Genomic DNA, 17,825 nt, shown 5'->3' on the forward strand with positions numbered 1-17,825 from the left:
TGTAATTCAATGTAAATTTCGATCTGATTTAGATTGAATTATTATTTTAATTTGAATTCAAATTAAAATTTAGATCGAAAGGGGGATTAAAGTGGAAGAACAGGTTGACGGCAATGCCAACTCTTTCTACCACTAACCCTTTGCCACCAATGTTTATCATTTTTTGACATCTCACATATATCAATTTTTTATAAAAATATTACTCAAACTGGTTAATTAAGTAGAAGTTATTTTATGTATGTTGGTGATTGAAAATCAAGTATAGATGATTGAATTTTAAATTTTTTAAAATTATCAAGTATAAAATTATTCAATCTTTCATCCATCCTTGAGTTAAGAGATTAAAAATTTTTTAGATTAGACATGTGGGCGCCAACCTCTGACTTTTTGCCAACCTGTTATTTGTTAGTTTTTATCTTGAACTAAATTTTTGTATTTTTTAACTATCAATTCAACATTAAATAATACAATAACATAAAATTACAACATTAAACAATCTAACAAAATGAAATCACAATAAAATTATATTTTACATGAAATCATAAGTATGAATCTATCTTACATTATTTGATTTTCAATTGTTAAACAAAAAAACACATAACATAAGGGCTTGAATCAAGACTGACCTGAATATAAATGATTTTGTTGTGAAATTTTTGCAATAAATTATTCAATTCTCTAAAGAAATTGAACAATTTTTATCTCTCTCTCTCTTGTGTCTAAATTAAATTTTTTATAATGGGTTTTATTCTTCAATTACAGTGTCTTTTCTATTGAAGAATTTTTTTAAAATTACAGAGACTTTTTCCCTTGTTGAAACGTTAAGAAAAAAAAAAGATTACTTTTGTGATATTCTTTCTTTCTGCATAAGTTTTATCAATAAGATATTTTGAAAAAAATTTATTATTGTTATAGTATTTTTATTTAAGGTTTAAGATAAATAATATATACATACATACATACATACATACATATATATATATATATACATATATATATATATATAGTAAAAAAAAAGATAAAAAAATTATTACCCTTACAGTCCGGTGAGGACACTCATGGCAACTGAAACAAAAGTTCATTGTCGCGACATCTTGTATTTGTATAGTGGTAAGAAGCTTAACAGAAAATGTTGCGGAACTTATCGGCGAAGGCTCTGTAGCACAACAAACTAAAGGCGAGGTAAAAAATAATGGTAGTAGAGGCGTAATTGAGTTATGAGAAGATCGTGAAAGGTCCCAAAGTCCTGGAACCTTGTTGTCGTAACGAAAACCGAAGAGCTTCCAATATTATCCTCTTGAATGGCTGAAAGGAGCGTACCTCTCACTGAATCAAAGTGCAACTCAAAATTGAGGCAGTTAAGGAGGAAGGAATCTAAAAAGCCAAAAACCTTGCAAATTAACTCCTCGAACCTGTGTTGATGGTTTGCCGCAGAACCAACCACTTTAGGGTGGTTCTGCTAATTGGGTTTAATAATCCACAAATTCTGACAGTCCTAAAATGAATTTGTAGGTTATGGAGATATTGCTTTGGTAGTCTCATGATAATCAAAAACTTGTTATGCCTTAAATCGCCAGCCTTTCAAGTCTGTTCCATCAAACCATGGCACCTCCAATCGAAAAGGTTTTGAATGGAGATCCACTCGAATTAACAGGCACACCAACGGCTTGCAAAAGCAATGCAATGTCATCAGCCACTAGCAATCTATCATCTGCCAACCGGCCATCCCCCTACCCTGAGATGTTGAAGAAACTGTGCATCCATCATTGAAATCTTCATCCCCAATTACTTAACAACAAACTATTCTTCGGAATCAAACTTCGCCACCGCAACACCCTAGATAGCCAACAATTGACGAATTTGTTCATCCAAGGTTTGCAGCCGAGTATCTTCCACCATTTGAAAAGAACCAGAGCACCAATTATTAAGAACAGTCTACTAATTAAAGAAGAAGAGGGTGAGAATTTTTGAAATCTTCCTTTGTTCAATTCTGTTAAGAATTATATAGCATTCAAGAGCACAAATTTTAATTCTCCTGAGATTTCCCAAAAAGGGCTAAAAGGATTTTGGATTTTTATTCAAATTAATTTTTTACTAATTACACTATTATAAATTTAAATAATATTATATTCATAATTTTTATATATAAATAATAATATATTATTATATAAATATATTTTTATTTATATATAAAATTATAAAAAGAAAAGATATTTATAATCTAGATATTGATTAGAAAATGAAAAGAGAAGCGTCCAATCCAATGGACAAGAACTGACATTTAATTTAAAATAAAACGGGGCCCACCATTTAAGGGTAAAAGGATGAGGACAATGACGCGTCATTTTAAATTTTTGGAGCAGGAAAGAAAAGGACAAAGGTTGAGTTACCGACAAGTGACGGTAGACACAAATCTCCAAGCCTGCCTTTATTTAATTTAATAAAACAAATTCTTTTTGAGCTGGTGACTCACACCCAATACAGTGTACCGTTGGTGCACAGTTCTATGATACTATCCAATTTAGATGATATTTTGGGGTCATATTCAGCCACTTGATTTTACACTTTTGCCCTTTTCATTTCCAATAAAAATCAACTTAATCATTCTAATAATACATTAAAAAAATTCCTTAAAAATAGGTATGAATTATATCCTTTAAAATGTAAACCAAAATTCTGTTGTAAATGTGGACAGAAATTCTCTAATTAATATATTTATAGTCTTACTATATATTTAAATTTTTAGTTGGAGCATATTTATTGCATTATTATTAGTATTTTATATGATATTATATTAATTATCATATAAAACACAAATAGGAAGAGGAAAAAAAAAGATAATGGCATTTGTGCAAATAACATCAAAGTGAAGGTGTTATTGAAAGTTGTACCTTATATAAAGAAGCGAGTGCGTCTACGTCAAGCTCAAAATTCTCAGTCTGGTCTGGTTATCCTTATCTTTTTTAGAGCTTCTGCGCTATCGTAAGATGGAGGTAATATCTTCTTCATCCTCAACTTTAAATCCTAACGCTCCAATGTTCATACCACTCGCCTATCGGACGGTCGAAGATTTCTCTGACCAATGGTGGGCCCTTGTCCAATCAACGCCGTGGTTCCGTGATTACTGGCTCCAAGAACGCTACTTTGATCCCCAATTCGACCCGCTTTTCTCCGAGTTTGACGATCTTGCCATCCCTAGCGACGACGATCTCTTCAACGACGATCTCTTCGACGACGGCGACTGGAGCTACCACCGTAAGTTACAACGTTAAGGGAAAGAAAAGAAATTTCCCCAAAAGAGCATACAACTTTATATTATCTCGATTTATCTCGGTAACTGAGTTTTTGACTTTTGTTATGTGTGTGCAGAGGCGGCGGAGGAGATGGAGTCGGGGAAGGAGTTACTTTCGATTGGGAAATTGAAATGGAAAACGGGTCCAGTTTTGAATGAGAAGCCGAGGTATGCAGAGAAGGTTCCAAAGATCGTGAAAGCGAAGCTGAGTCCTAGGCCGATTCAGCAGCCGCGGTAGAGTTTAGTCGATTCGAGTTGATTGAGAATCCGTTTTTCCTTTGATGTTTTTGTTTTGTATATGGTGGTCGCTCAAAGACTTGGGTTTAACTTTGTACTTGGTGTAAATTCTGAATAAAACGTAATTTGAGTTATTATATAAGAATGAATTTCCAGTTTATGATCTCATTCCCATAGAGCAATGGTTTTGTTTATTAATATTTGGATATTCCTCGGAGAGTTGATTTGGTTGAAACAACCGGTACAAATTTATGATCTTTAATGGCAGCAGCCATTAATAAAGATGTAAAGATCAAGTGCTAAAATGCTAACTTGCTAAGCTGATTCGCTGGGCTATTCTATTCAACAATTGAGTTGAGCTTCCTCCCAAGTGCTTGCAGATTTGCCATTCTTTTGAAGAACTCTGATCACTTCTTCTGTTGTGACGTTACCCGTCACTATGACTTTGTTGAGTTGGGTGTCCACGTTGTAAGTTTCAATATCTGCAAACCAAGACAGATTTGAGAGACAAACACAAGCAAAATTACAATTCATGAGACAAGAAAAAGAGATACCCTCTATCTTCTTGATGGCCTTTAAGATTTTCCTGATACACTCCTCACAGTGCAAGCCAACTTTCAGTTCCACAACCTGTTGAATGAGCACAAAATACAGAAGAACTGAATGACAATCGATGCAGAAAAAAATAAATAAAGAAGCAAAACTTTTGGTGAGTGAGGATTACGTACATTAGGCATTTTGATTTTGATCAGTAAGATGTAAGTTTGGCAGAAGAATGAAGAAGAAAGAATGCAGCTGGAAATTGAATGTTGGGCATAAATAAATGTAGAGAAAGAGAGAGTTGGGTGGTGAGAGTATTGGATTCTTTACTTGATAGATTGGGAATTTTAATTTTGTGAAAAGCTGTAAACTTTATTGACTTGAGAGGCTGGAAATGAGGTATAGCTGTGTGACGATATGTGGTGGAGATTTCTGGTTAATAACTTTGGTACAAGTGTGTTCACATTCAATTATTATGAGGAAACTAGTGTTGAAATGTGATGGTCAGAGATAGCTGCATTTCAGTTTCACACAAACGGAAACTGCAATAGGGAAAATTGAACCAGCAGAAAGGAAGAAGATGAAACTGGACAATAGCACCTCAGGATTGAGCTTCGGATAAACTTAAAAGCATTCAAGGCTATTAAAGTGATTGATTAAGGAGCGTTGAGAAGAAAGCTATTGTTTTATTTAGTACCAATACCAACCCTTTGGTCCCCTTAAGAATTGGGGCTTTGTGGTCACTAACTAATATGCTTTTTCGAGTGTTTTTCGTTGATTAAAGTTGGATATTATGGTGTCATATGCGTCGCATCAGTCCATCCTGATATCAGTGGGACATTGTGAAGCCCAATTGGCCTCCCCCTTTTTTGTTTTTTCCTCTCTCTCTCTCTCTTCACCTTGGTTGGAATGGGTAAAAGTAGCTATGAAGCCTCCCAAGAACTGTTTTAGTGGCAATGGGAGAGGATTTGTATCGAAGAAGGTATAAATTTAAATTTTCTTTAAGATATTAATAGTTGTGAGGTTAATCTATTTAATATGATTAATTCTGTTTAAAAAGATAATTTAACTCATTTAAAATTTAACCTATTCGATATAATTGATTTTATTTTAAAAAATGATCAGATCGAGATGAAATTCTTTATTAGAATAATTAAAAAAAAAAAGATAACTAGAGAGAGAAATAATATAAAGAAGAGTAAATTACATTTTTCACCTCAAAGTTGGATTCAAAAACACTTTTTTCACATTTAAAATTAATAAATCACATTTATCTATATAAAGTTTAACTTCATTAACATAAATGAGTTTTTAAAACCTTACAAAAACTATAATTACATTCATTAAAATATATATATATATATATATATATATATATATATATATAATCACTATACGACCCTCATATAAATCTCCATGTTCGTTCTCCTCTTTCCATCTTTTTCTTTTTCTCCTTCCTCTTATCTCATTTACCACTACTTTTCACGTTTTACTTTCTCCTTCTCTCATAGCCGTCCTCGAAGTGACGAATTCCTCCACTCTCACCCCCCAACTCTTACCTCCACTCCACCTATTCTTACACCCTATTCCAGAACCAACAATCTCATAAATCGGCAATGCATCCACACAACCATCCCAACATTTCCCTTTTATTATTAGCCCATTTTCTTTTCGATTTCGATTCAACCGATCAAATCGATTGGCACAAGACTTTTTTTTTTTCTTATGACTAGAAACCTTGTTTAATTTCATTGGATAATGATCTAATAATTTAAGTTTTTTACATAAAAATTGATAATATTAGTTCAACTCTAAACTTTTATGATGGGTCTTTCATTCATCCACTCAAACTAACCCTTGACACAAGACTTATTCCAACCAAAGTCTCAATCTTTACTCCGTTAAAATCTCACTCCAATCTCAAACCAATATAACTTCACAATTCAAATGTATCAGGTCCTCCCCCTTCAAGAGAAACATCCAAAGCTAACTTATCACAACATTCGCAAACTCAAATGGGGCAAAAGGGTGTTGAAATTTCGTCATTCGGGAACTAAAACAACAACTTGGCTCATTTGAAATTTTTTACTAAGAGAGGCAACTACAAGCCAAAACCCTGAAAAAGAGAAGAAGAGTAAAAAAGATTTGAACCTAGTGCACATCGAAATCACTCCAATTTTTTTTGAACCACACGAAACTTGGGGTAGTGGCTGAGTGAATTTGAGAATATGGTGTTTGTGTCATATTGTATATTACAAATCTGCCTTGGGTGCTAGGAGTCAAAAAACCATTTTCGGTATCACCAAGATCAAAGTTTCATACGTCAATGATAAAGAACAATGATATTTTATGAAGATGGTGGAATAAATGAGTGGTTGAGATGAAAAATAGAGTTAATGACTGTGGACCAAAAGGGGAAGAAGATGATATATGTTTTGTCAAAATTTTCATAACAAAATTATTATTTTATCTTTATAATTTCTTTTTTTTTAAAGTGTTTTAAATGATAAAGTGTGATTTATATATTTAAGAGATAAAAAAAGAATTTTTTGCCAAACCTTGTGTGAAAAAATTGTTAATTTATATATATATATATATATATATATATACACACACACACACACTTGCTTTCTGTTTTTGTTCTCTACCAATAGGATTCAAGAGCGAAAAAAAGGGGAAAGAAGCGAATACAGAATCAATTAAGTTTGAAGGCACGACATTGTTTTCACTTTATATTAGTCCTGAGATTTCGTGTAAGAAAAAATTTGATATGAATTGACACAGTTTTCAGAGTTCTTTCGAAATTTTGAAGTATTTTTTGAAAACACTTTTGATTCTTTTATCAACTGAAAAAAGCATGTTGATCTTCATGGCAGTTTCCTAACTCCCCTTGCAGCTAACCGGAGGCCGTTGACCTGAAAAGTTAACCGCCCGCCAACTCAGGAATTTAGGTCTTCATGGTAACAAGCCATCTTGGTTAAAAAGTATTACCCAATCAAAATTCGCCACATTTCACAGGGTTGCTTTTGTTTCCCTGTTTGTTGATTGTCCCCCTCCATCTAATTTCTTTCTTCCTTATCACAAGTCTCTCCTTAAGCTTTTTCTTCATCACAAAGTTTCGCATTTGCTCTTAAAATTTTCACCTTAGAAAATTTTTCTTCATGGGGAATATACTTCGCGTCTTGTATGAGAGGTGTGTCGAACCGATAACTTCAGAGGAGTCAGGATCTCTTGGACCTCATGGAGTTTCTGCAGCCACCATTGGTGTCTCCGCTCTCGCCCACGATCTGTTTAACTTTGAGATCACCTCACAGGTAATTGTTATCGCATTTTTAATGGCAATTTTTTTATGCCTGTTTGCTTTTAGCTAATGGTAAATCTGGGTTATCTTAGTTTATCAGAGTTGAATTTAGATCGATGTGTGCTTTTATCAGGTTCCGGAAGGCCTTAATCAGCATGTTAAATCGTCCAGGAAGGCTCAGGCTAATTGGTAAAACACTTTTTTAGTTAAATGTTCTTGAAGGAATGTATTTTCTTGCTGTAACTAAGCATTATACTTGCTGTGTAAAGGTATAGAAAAATATCAGAAGCATGGAGGCAAGCAAGGCCTCCACCAAACACAGCAGAGGAAGCAACTAGGCTTATAGTAGAGACCTTGAAGGGACACCAAAAGGCAGATGTTGAGGTACTGATGATTGGGTAATTCTTGAAAGTTGAAACTATAGTTGAAGATGTGCTAATATAATCACTGCTAATTTGTAGGGCTTGCTGGCTTTTTATGGTTTGCCTCTTCCTCATACAATTGTTCAAATTTCTGCTGGTGTCCCAACATCATTGCCTGAGGGAGTGCTGTTTGAAATGCAGACGCTTCCAGTAATGAAATAATTCCTCTTTCAATTCCAAATTATCATAAATGAAAGTAGTGAAGGTTTATATTGATGATGATTTTAATGGAATCAGGTAGATGCAAGAGCAGTGGCAGATGGCGATACAATTACAGTGTATGTAAGTACTGATAGCCCAAGGGAGTCTGCTTGTGTTCCCAGAGATGTACAAGAGGCAGCTGTGCAAAGAACACAAGCAAGAGCAGAGAGGAATTATAAAGAAGCAGATGCACTTCACAAAAAAATTATTAATGCTGGATATAGGTAAGATTTTGCATCCATTTGATCTTGATGAAATTGTTCAATACTTGTTCGAAATGACTTATTGCCCGGTTACTTCAGGGTAATAAATCTTCCAAACAATGAGGAGGTTCTTGCTCGAAAATATCGCATTCGATTAAGGTAACTATCTTCTTACTGAATTCAATAACACAAATCTCATTACATTTAAAGTTTTTGAATGGGGGGCAGAGGTATCGATGCACCCGAGGGTGAGATGCCATATGGGGAAGAATCAAAACAAGAACTGCTTAAGCTTGTTCAAGGTAAGAGCTTGAGAATCCTAGTCTATGGAGAGGATCAATATGGTCGCAGCGTTGGAGATATATACAGCAATGGCATATTTGTACAGGTACACCGTCTTGTTCTAACATGGTTATGGTTCACCCATTGTGCAGAAAAAATCTGCTAATCTCAAAGTTCTCAAACAGGAAGTAATGCTGAAGAAAGGCGGTGCATGGCATTACAATGCATATGACCAACGCTTAGAGCTCTCAACAGTAAGTGATCAGTTAAACTTTTTTGTTTTTCTACTTATTTTGTTTGTTTGATCTTCCAATTCTAAATCTTTGCTATAAACTATCAGTGGGAAAGGGAGGCTAGAGCCAAGCGAGTTGGTTTATGGGCAGCACCGAACCCTGAGAAGCCATGGGAGTGGAGGAAGGACAGACGCGAAGGCAGATGAACAACTAACAACTGTGAATTGTTGGTATCTGACTCCAGATACCATATTGCCCAGGCACAACCAGACCAGAGTCAATATTCACAATCAGGGCCTCGAATTGTTGGCAAAGAAGAGAAACACAACGACATTGCAAGATAACTGCGATTTTAAGTACTATCTTATTCAGATTTTATGTGGTTTGTGTAGTTTGGCTTTTACCGTTGATTGTTGCAGAATATTTGATAATTGCTTTCTGTTGGTTCCGTGTTGTACCAGCTGATTGTGATTAAATTATACCAGCTTAGACACTTTTCCAGATAATTATTCTGTCTGTGTGAGTACTGCGGTGTTTGGAATTGATATTGTAGGTTTCTAACAATAAGCAAATGCAGGTCTTTGTAAGGACACTAAAGAAAATTGTCAATAAACAACACAGGTTCACACCAAAGATGATCCGAGACAATGCAAAATCCAGAGAGTAATTCATAAAATTACTTCTTATGTGCCTGTGAATGTTCTCTTGAGGAAAATGAAAAATTAATTCCATTGAAAGCTCAAAATTCGAAGTAATAGCCACAGAAAGAAAAGTGTGGGTGAAAAGATGGCTAGAGTAATAAATTAAACAATTTTTAGGAGATAAGGGATATAGCCAGGCTCAACAATTTTTAGGAGATAAGGGAAATGTGATGACAAAACTGGCACAGCCCAAGAATCCACTGCAAAAGAAAAGAGGCATAATTCAGTACACAAAGTGCAATGTTGAAACCAGAATCTGAAACTCGGTATACAGGACTTGTTTATTCCAATTTATAACAATAGTTTATCAGATAATACAAAGTATCAGAATATAATAAGCCTTTTTTTTCTGAAAAAACATATTTGTCACCTCAGATATTGGCTTCATATAGCTTAAAGATGTTTAAAGTTTGTCCTTTAAAGAATCAAAACATCTTAATTTATCTAGTCTGCAGACAAACCGGCATGCCTTGAAATTCTATGTTCCACAATACATAAGTTTGCTACTGCAATGAACATTAGTCTGCACAAGTTAATTGCAGCCATTTTATGCTTAGCAATTATATTAATTTATACTCTAAATAGTCAAAAGAGAAATAAAAAGTCATGTCGTCCATGCTTTTTCTGCTATAACAAACTGTTTGTGTTTTGTGCTGATCAAAGATGGAACTACCGCTTCTCCCTAAAAATCTAGACCCGTGAATCCAAACTAGAATGTGAATTCTCCACAAAAACTAAGAACTAGAAACTAGTAACAGTCTTAGCACCTTAGTCCATTAACTTCTTAGTACCCAGTCAAGCAACTCACAGCCAGCAACATACAAACACAGAATGCAAATGGGCAGAATTCGACACACTGTAGAAAATAAATTGGAAAACTTTACAAAGAATTATATTCAAAAGAGAATTACAATATTTGCTAGGGTTCTCTCTCTCAGTTATTATAAGCAAAACAACAAAAAGGCAATTGGATAACCGGCAATTTGACGAGCCGGAACTTCTCTCTGCCAGTGGCTGCTCACACCATTTTCTAGATCTTTTCCTTCTCTCCTTTTCTCTGTCTGTTGTCCTTTTTATTTCACCCTTCTAACTAATTTCAAAGACTCCATTCCAAGCAACCCACTTGTCTTTGCCCTCATCATTTGGCATCCTCAAAAATTTCACCCAGCCCCACAATTAGTCCTTGATTTAATCCCTTAGCCTGTGCTCCATGCTCTCGGATGATCCATAGAGAGGGGTCAACTTCTCATTTGGGCAGTGGGCTAAAGGAATGGAAGTGATATGGTTGTATCTTTAAAACACTTGGTCCCCCCACTGCATAAACTACTTCTCGTCACCCCATATCTGCAAACTTCTTCATCCTTCTGCATTATTAAGATTTGCCTTAAGGTCAACTAGAATGACATTTTGCTCCCGAATCCGCACATTAACTTCCTCAACTGCCAAATTATCCACTAATCAGAGGAAGGTAGGAGTCCCTTCCATAAAGGGCTTGAAAAGCCGTCATACTTGTGCCATCGTGACGTGTAGTATTATACCAATATTCCGTTCAAACTAACCATTTTGGCCATTGCTTAGGTGTCATTCAATCAAGTGGTGGATGTTCTTCAATTCAACGGCTACCCCATCTTCAAAAATTGAATGGCCTAAATACTCCAACTTTCTTTGGTTGAAAACACACTTCCTTTTATTAACCACAAGTTGTTGATTTTGAAGCGCCTCTAACACCTTTGTCAAGTGCCCCACTTGTTCCTTTATTGTTTTACTTTATACTAGGATCTCATCGAAAAACACCGATACAAACCTCCTTAGATAATCTCAAAATGTCTCATTCAATAATGCTTGACTTGTGGCTGAAGTGTTGGAGAGTCCCAATGGTATCACAAGGAACTCATAATGGTCATCATGAGTCCCAATCATCATTCTCTCAACATCAACTTTGCATGCCCAAATTTGATAATACCTCAATTTTAAATCCAATTTAGAAAAGATTATGGCCCTACCTAGCTAACTCAACAGTTTATCTATTTCCAAAATCGAGAATTTGTCAAGGAAAGTAATCTTATTCAAGGCTTTATAATAACACAAAACCTCCACCCTTCATCTTTCTTCTTAATCAAAAAAACAAAACTACAAAAGGGCTCACTATCAACCATATGATCCAGGCAATGGGCATTTCATGGATAGTACACTCCACTTCAGACTTTTGGTAATAAGGATTAATGATAAGGCTTAAAGTTGGGTGGTTGAATGGTCTTGAGGTTGTTCAAATGGTAGCCCTTATAGCTCTGCGAAAAAAGGTTCAAATTGATCCAACACATCTTGGATTGCTAGTTCCACCTCCTTCATTGGCTTTACTTTTTCCTTTGTTGTGTCTTGGAATTGAATGCTCAACCCATGCCTGTCATTTTGGATAGTTTTTACCATGACTTTTATTGATACCATAGTCTTCATCGAAATTGGATTGCCATGTAACATTGCCTTTTTTCCTTGCCATCTAAATTTTACTAAATATGTCTTCCATTGGCTTTAATTTCTCCTAAGCTCCAAGGGAAAGAAGCCCTGAACCATCTTAAATCCTAGTAAACCCATTTCAACTTGCTCGCAAACCCCCTAGCCTCTAACTTAAAATCAATCTCCTAAAGTCACCATAAATCGCCCCTCATTTTAAATGGGTTTGGGTTATTAAAGTAATGGAATGGGTTGACGGATAGTTAAGGTCTGTTTGAATTATTTAGGTTATAATATTGCTAATTAAATTCATTGTTGTTACCTATTTTTAATGGGTTTGGACTCCTAGAGAAAGTTTGTGGGTTAATTCCTTTTTGATTCACAGTCCAATTTCTTTCTTCAATCTTTTTGGGCTAATTCAAAGGCATGTTTCAAGTTAGTCAAGTTAAGCATTTGGAGCTCTACCTATACCTTGTCCTTCAACTCATTAATATAAGCCCCCATCAACAATTCGTTGGACATCAATGAGCATTGTCGACAAAACCTCAAATTAACAATGATATTTGATCACATTGTCTCTTTGTCGAAGTGCCATGACCTCCTAGTGAAAAGTTCTGTCTAGTGATAGTCAAAATCTCTTTTTCACTACCTCCTTAAACTCCGCCCAATTGAAAAACAGTAACTAGGCTTCCTTTCATTGTAGATAGTCACTAACAATACCATCTCTCGTTTGTAAACTCAATTTACACAAAAATATTTTTTTGCCCTCAACAACCATCCACATGGGTTTCTCCATGGAACCCAAAAAGTTCCAACTATCGACTGCTCAAATCTTGTCGAGTCTCTTTATTGACTCAAGTTACTTTCTCTTTAATTCACCCCCCTTTCCGTCATTATTGTATTATTGATTTCCTCTACAACTTGTTTCAGAATATTTTGCTCCACCTTCGATGATGAGTTCTCTCTCTTTCGAGTTCTTCCTTTTGTGCCTACACATTCAACATATCCCCCACACAATCTTGCAAGATTTACAAGTTCACCATTATTGACTCCAATTTTTGCACAACAAACCCGACATTTTGTGTTCATTGACCTCCCTTTTTATCTCAACACCACCTCCATTGATTCCATTTTTGCCTATATTCTCATTCCAACCATTCCCCAAGAAAGTGCTCTAATAGCACTTCAAAGCACCCTAATCAAGCAAGTTCTTACTATCCAATCAAGAAACACTCACAACTAGCAACACACACTCACAACCAACAAAACACACAAACACACAGAATGCAAATGGCTGGAATTTGACATAGTCAAAAAAATGAAATGGAAAACTTTCCATTGAATTATTCACAAAAGAATAACAATAATTGAAAGAATTCTCTTTATTATAATTAGTTTAAGCAAAACAACAAAACACAAATTGGATGACTGATAGTTGGAGGAGCCAAAACATCCCTCAACTAGAGGCTTCCCACACCATTTTCTTGATCTTTTTCTTCTTTACTTTTCCCTCTCCCTTATCCCCTTTTTATTTCACTCTTCTAACTAATTTCCTCGCGTCTATTCCAAGCAACCCACATGTCTTCCACGATCCCCTAAACCCCCCTCCCCCCTCATTTGCTATAAATTATAGCCAACCCCACAATTGTTCCCTAATTTACTCCCCTTGTGGCAGTCCCACATATTCTATTGTATACCTTGATAATCTACCCAAAGGATTTTAAGAATCTGTTAGGATCCCAAATGTAAGGTGTGAGACTTGAATCCTACATTAGAAAGTATAGGCAACTAGTGTGGGATTTATATGGCCTTGAGCTCTCCCATCTCAATAACTAGCTTTTGAGGTGTGGTTCTCCTAAGGTTCGTATCATTTAGTATCAAAGTCATCACCATGTCTCTCAGTTGCAATCGTGCGGCGCAGGTGATGACACTGGTATTGCAGTGTTCGCCCGGGGCTAGCAGGGAGCTAGCACACAGCCAGCCCGCAAGGGCATCGGGGCTGCGGAGCGTGGTGGTATGTTAGAATCCCAAATGCAAGGTATGAGGTTTGGATCCCACATTGGAAAGTATGGTCAACTAGTGTGGGGTTTATATGCCCTTAGGCTCTCCCATCTCAATAGCTAGCTTTTGAGGTGTGGTTCTCCTAATGTTCGTATCATAATCAAATAAAAAATTTACCCAATGTTACAAAGTAAAGCAATATCAAATCCAAACATAAACCTAAACTCAAACTTCTAAAGCCTAAAAGACCTCTAAACAGTATTTTAGAGAAAAAAAAATAGGTAGTTCAAAGTACAAGATACATCATAGCAATCAGCCAACAAAAGCATCATAGAATTTATCTCACATAGGAATTGAAGATTCGGATTGGAGCATAAATTGATCTCATTTTGTATCATCCTCTAAGTCATCAGAATCTGAGTCACTTGCATTATAACCTTGAGAAACCAAATAAATACCAATTAAAACAAACAAAGAAGTAGTTAAAAATTGATTCATTTCATCGGCACAGTGAGTGAAAGAGCAAAAGAGTACCTGGAGGTTTATCACTGACTTTCCAGGCTGAAGATCGACTCTTCGAAGCTCTATTAATCCAAGCATGCCCCTTTTTTATATATATATATAAAAGATAAATCCACTCAATACCACAATTTCAAAACAAGGATATAGTAGATTAAAACTTCAAAGGCAATAAAGAAGAACAATTTCAGTCAACATGAAAGGCAAAAAATGAATTCCTCCTATCGACCAAATTGAGGCAAGCGTATCAACATCAAGAATAAATATTGCAATGCTCACTACGTTTCCTAATAAGTTCTAAGTTTGAAAGCTTTTCTAATTTTAGTTCATTAAGACCCCAAATAACCAAACCATATATTATGAATATATTCTTAACACAACATTAAGCCCAATTGAAGCAAACTTGCTCTAATCTGAAACAAATGTAGCTTGGACAAAGGAAACCTAAAATGAAACACATTCAACATATATGCATCAGTTATCACAATGATGGAAACTAAAAACAGATAAAAATTCAGAACCCACCATCACAAACACCCAATAAACCCAAAAGTAATAAAATTGAAACAAAAACATGAAAGAAATGCACCTTTTGGGCATCTCTAGGCACACCATAGCCACTGAAGTACATTTGCCCAACAAGAACCTGCATTGACGTGTCACCCTTCTTGGCCTCTTTGAGCGTGTCTTGGAACCAGCGTTTAACACAATCTGAAACCACCTGAGCCAGTGGCACCCTCTCTTGGCCCTCCCAATTGTCCTCCATAATTGGCTTCTTCACTGGCTCCAAGTCAACTCGGACCCCAGAACTCGGCCTCGTTGTTTCTGATCGAATTCTCAAGAAAGGTGGCGGCTTTGAGTGTTTTGGTCTTGCTCTTTGCAGCCTATCGGGTGATGAAGAGGCTACCTTGGCAAGTTCCTGAAGTTTTGTTGCGGTTGATGAAAGTGATTTGCCCATATAACAGATTGGAAAAGAAAAAGAAAAAAACTTTATAGGTGACAGAAATAAGAGGATAAATTGTGACTTTATTTATACTTTATAGGTGTTTCTGCCGTCCTTATCTGGTTTCTATGGTCAGAGTTTGTGGGTGAGCTTATGTTTTGAGCTCAGTCAAGTACCAAGTGAAGCATGCTCCACTCCAGATCTTTATTTAGGGTAACAGACTTGTTCTCTTTTCTATTTTTAGTTTTTTTCTTTTTTCCAAATCTTATCAACTTAGTTTGGGGGAGATTAATCAGTGGTATATATTATGATAAAAGTATCATTTAAGGTTGCAGAACCAAAAAAAGTTTTATTTTGTGTGCATTTTGTTTGGATAATTAAAAAATTATCAAAAATAAATAAATTAGTTTGAAAATTCTTAATTAACCATAAAAGTAAAATATATATTTGTTTGGGTTGTAGCGTGTTGCATTTGCGGGATATATATAGAATCATAAATATGAATTTTGATTGTCTTAGTTTTGTTATACAACAATTTTTAAGTTTGACAGTTTGATTTTATTGATAATTTTAAACCCTACATAATGGGTATATTTATATAGATTGGCAATCCCAAGTGAAGGCTTGAAACGTTTTTCTAAGATTTCTGAGAGGTATCACTCAATAAATTTGACTACCCTAGACTTGGAAGGGCATCCATAGGGTTTTTGTCTCTCTACCTGGACAAGGGGTACACATCCAAAACTTGTTCTTGATGGAAGAGGTTGGCTTGCATTTGTAAAAGCCAAGTGTCTAAACTTGGTATCGCTCTAATGCATGGGTAATTGCAACAACATTGCCCTTGCAAAGTTAGCAAATGCCAACATTAAGAAGATGGCCTTTTACTCCATACTTTAGCAAGTTGTTGTTGAGTGACTGCTTTGCTATCTCTTCATAAGTCTCTGATATTTGGAGAAATGTCATAAGCATGTCATAACACCCCAATCAATTAACTTCTTAATTCTTAATTAACCATAAAAGTAAAATATATATTTGTTTGGGTTGCAGCGTGTTGCATTTACGGGATGTATATAGAATCATTAATATGAACTTTGATTGTTTTAGTTTTGTTATACAACAATTTTTAAGTTTGATAGTTTGATTTCACTGATAATTTTGAACCCTACATAATGGGCATATCTATGTAGATTGACAATCCCAAGTGAAGGCTTGGAGCGCTTTCCCAAGATTCCCGAGGGGTATCACTCAATAGATTTTACTACCCTAGACTTGGAAGGGCATCCATAGGGTTTTTGTCTCTCTACCTGGACAAGGGGTACACATCCAAAACTTGTTCTTGATGGAAGAGGTTGGCTTGCATTTGTAAAAGCCAAGTGTCTAAACCTGGTATCGCTCTACTGCATTGGTAATTGCAACAACATCGCCCTTGCAAAGTTGGCAATTGCTAGCATTAAGAAGATGACCTTTTACTCCATACTTTAGCAAGTTGTTGTTGAGTGACTGCTTTGCTATATCTTCATAAATCTTAGTTGCCTTATGATATCTGGAGAAATGTCATAAGCATGTCATAACACCCCAGTTAGTTAACTTCTTAATTCTTAATTACCCATAAAAGTAAAATATATATTTGTTTGGGCTGCAGCATGTTGCATTTGCAAGATGTATATAGAATCATAAATATGAACTTTGATTGTTTTAGTTTTGTTATACAACAATTTATTAAGTTTGACAATTTGATTCACTGATAATTTTAAACCCTACATAATAGACATATCTATGTAGGTTGACAATCCCAAGTAAAGGCTTGGAGTACTTTCCCAAGATTCCTAAAGAGCATCACTCAATAGATTTTACTGCCCTAGATTTGAAAGGTCATCCATGGCGTTTTTATCTCTCTACCTAGAGAAGTGGTACACACCCAAAACCTGTTCTTGATGGAAGAGGTTGGCTTGCATTTGTAAAAGCCAAGTGTCTAAACGGAGGGGATATAATAACTTTCTCAAAGGAAGCAGATGAGGCCAATGGAGTGATATTTAGAATCTAAACAAGTAAAACAAATATGAAAATATGACAAAGATTGTGTAGCATACCATGGCGTTATGTTACCAATATTATTGGGTTGAATAAAATTATTTTTATATAAAATATTATGTATAAATAATAATAATATATTATTTTATAATTAAATATTATTTTATTTTTAATATAATTATATGTTATTATTTATGAATAAAATAGTATAAAAAATTGATAAAAAGTACTCTAATTTAATTGACTTGTTGACAAGACAACTGCCATTTTAAGTACCATCTTATTCAGATTTTATGTGGTTTTAAGTCACATGAACATGAACATGATATCAGACTTGTTCTCTTCTCTATTTTTAGTTTTTTTTTTTTTTTTCAAATCTTATCAACTTAGTTTGGGGGAGATTAATCAGTTGTATATATTATGATACAAGTATCATTTAAGGTTGCAGAACCAAAAAATGTTTTATTT

At 35.1% G+C, this 17,825-nt stretch overlaps 4 protein-coding genes across 6 annotated transcripts; 2 read left to right on the forward strand and 2 right to left on the reverse strand.

Annotated features, from left to right (window-relative positions):
* The first annotated feature begins 2,908 nt into the window (after positions 1-2,908).
* LOC123226898 (protein EARLY RESPONSIVE TO DEHYDRATION 15-like) lies at positions 2,909-3,697 on the forward strand. Its single transcript, XM_044651461.1, has 2 exons — positions 2,909-3,255; positions 3,370-3,697. The coding sequence occupies exons 1-2, from the start codon at positions 2,988-2,990 to the stop codon at positions 3,528-3,530; spliced, it is 429 nt and encodes a 142-aa protein (XP_044507396.1). The 5' UTR covers positions 2,909-2,987; the 3' UTR covers positions 3,531-3,697.
* Positions 3,698-3,703: 6 nt separating this feature from the next.
* Positions 3,704-4,692, reverse strand: LOC123226899 (copper transport protein CCH). The gene is made up of 3 exons (XM_044651462.1): positions 4,258-4,692; positions 4,084-4,159; positions 3,704-4,011 (listed from the first exon to the last, which is right to left on the reverse strand). The coding sequence occupies exons 1-3, from the start codon at positions 4,264-4,266 to the stop codon at positions 3,872-3,874; spliced, it is 225 nt and encodes a 74-aa protein (XP_044507397.1). The 5' UTR covers positions 4,267-4,692; the 3' UTR covers positions 3,704-3,871.
* Positions 4,693-6,695: 2,003 nt separating this feature from the next.
* Positions 6,696-9,217, forward strand: LOC123227939 (staphylococcal-like nuclease CAN2). 3 transcript variants are annotated; one of them, XM_044653097.1, is made up of 10 exons: positions 6,696-6,822; positions 6,946-7,383; positions 7,504-7,559; positions 7,640-7,754; positions 7,832-7,942; positions 8,030-8,217; positions 8,296-8,355; positions 8,425-8,584; positions 8,664-8,732; positions 8,819-9,217. In XM_044653097.1, the coding sequence occupies exons 2-10, from the start codon at positions 7,231-7,233 to the stop codon at positions 8,915-8,917; spliced, it is 1,011 nt and encodes a 336-aa protein (XP_044509032.1). In that variant the 5' UTR covers positions 6,696-6,822; positions 6,946-7,230; the 3' UTR covers positions 8,918-9,217. The 3 variants fall into 3 exon arrangements, with proteins under 3 accessions (XP_044509032.1, XP_044509031.1, XP_044509030.1); XM_044653096.1 differs by having other exon boundaries at positions 6,715-7,029; positions 7,154-7,383; XM_044653095.1 differs by having other exon boundaries at positions 6,715-7,383.
* Positions 9,218-9,346: 129 nt separating this feature from the next.
* Positions 9,347-15,536, reverse strand: LOC123227940. The gene is made up of 4 exons (XM_044653098.1): positions 14,973-15,536; positions 14,399-14,468; positions 14,211-14,301; positions 9,347-9,612 (listed from the first exon to the last, which is right to left on the reverse strand). Exons 1-3 carry the CDS (start codon positions 15,339-15,341, stop codon positions 14,249-14,251), a joined length of 492 nt encoding a protein of 163 aa, XP_044509033.1. The 5' UTR covers positions 15,342-15,536; the 3' UTR covers positions 9,347-9,612; positions 14,211-14,248.
* Between the last annotated feature and the right edge of the window lie 2,289 nt (positions 15,537-17,825).

Source organism: Mangifera indica, chromosome 10 (genome assembly GCF_011075055.1).
Source record: "Mangifera indica cultivar Alphonso chromosome 10, CATAS_Mindica_2.1, whole genome shotgun sequence".
Classification (NCBI taxonomy): domain Eukaryota; kingdom Viridiplantae; phylum Streptophyta; class Magnoliopsida; order Sapindales; family Anacardiaceae; genus Mangifera; species Mangifera indica.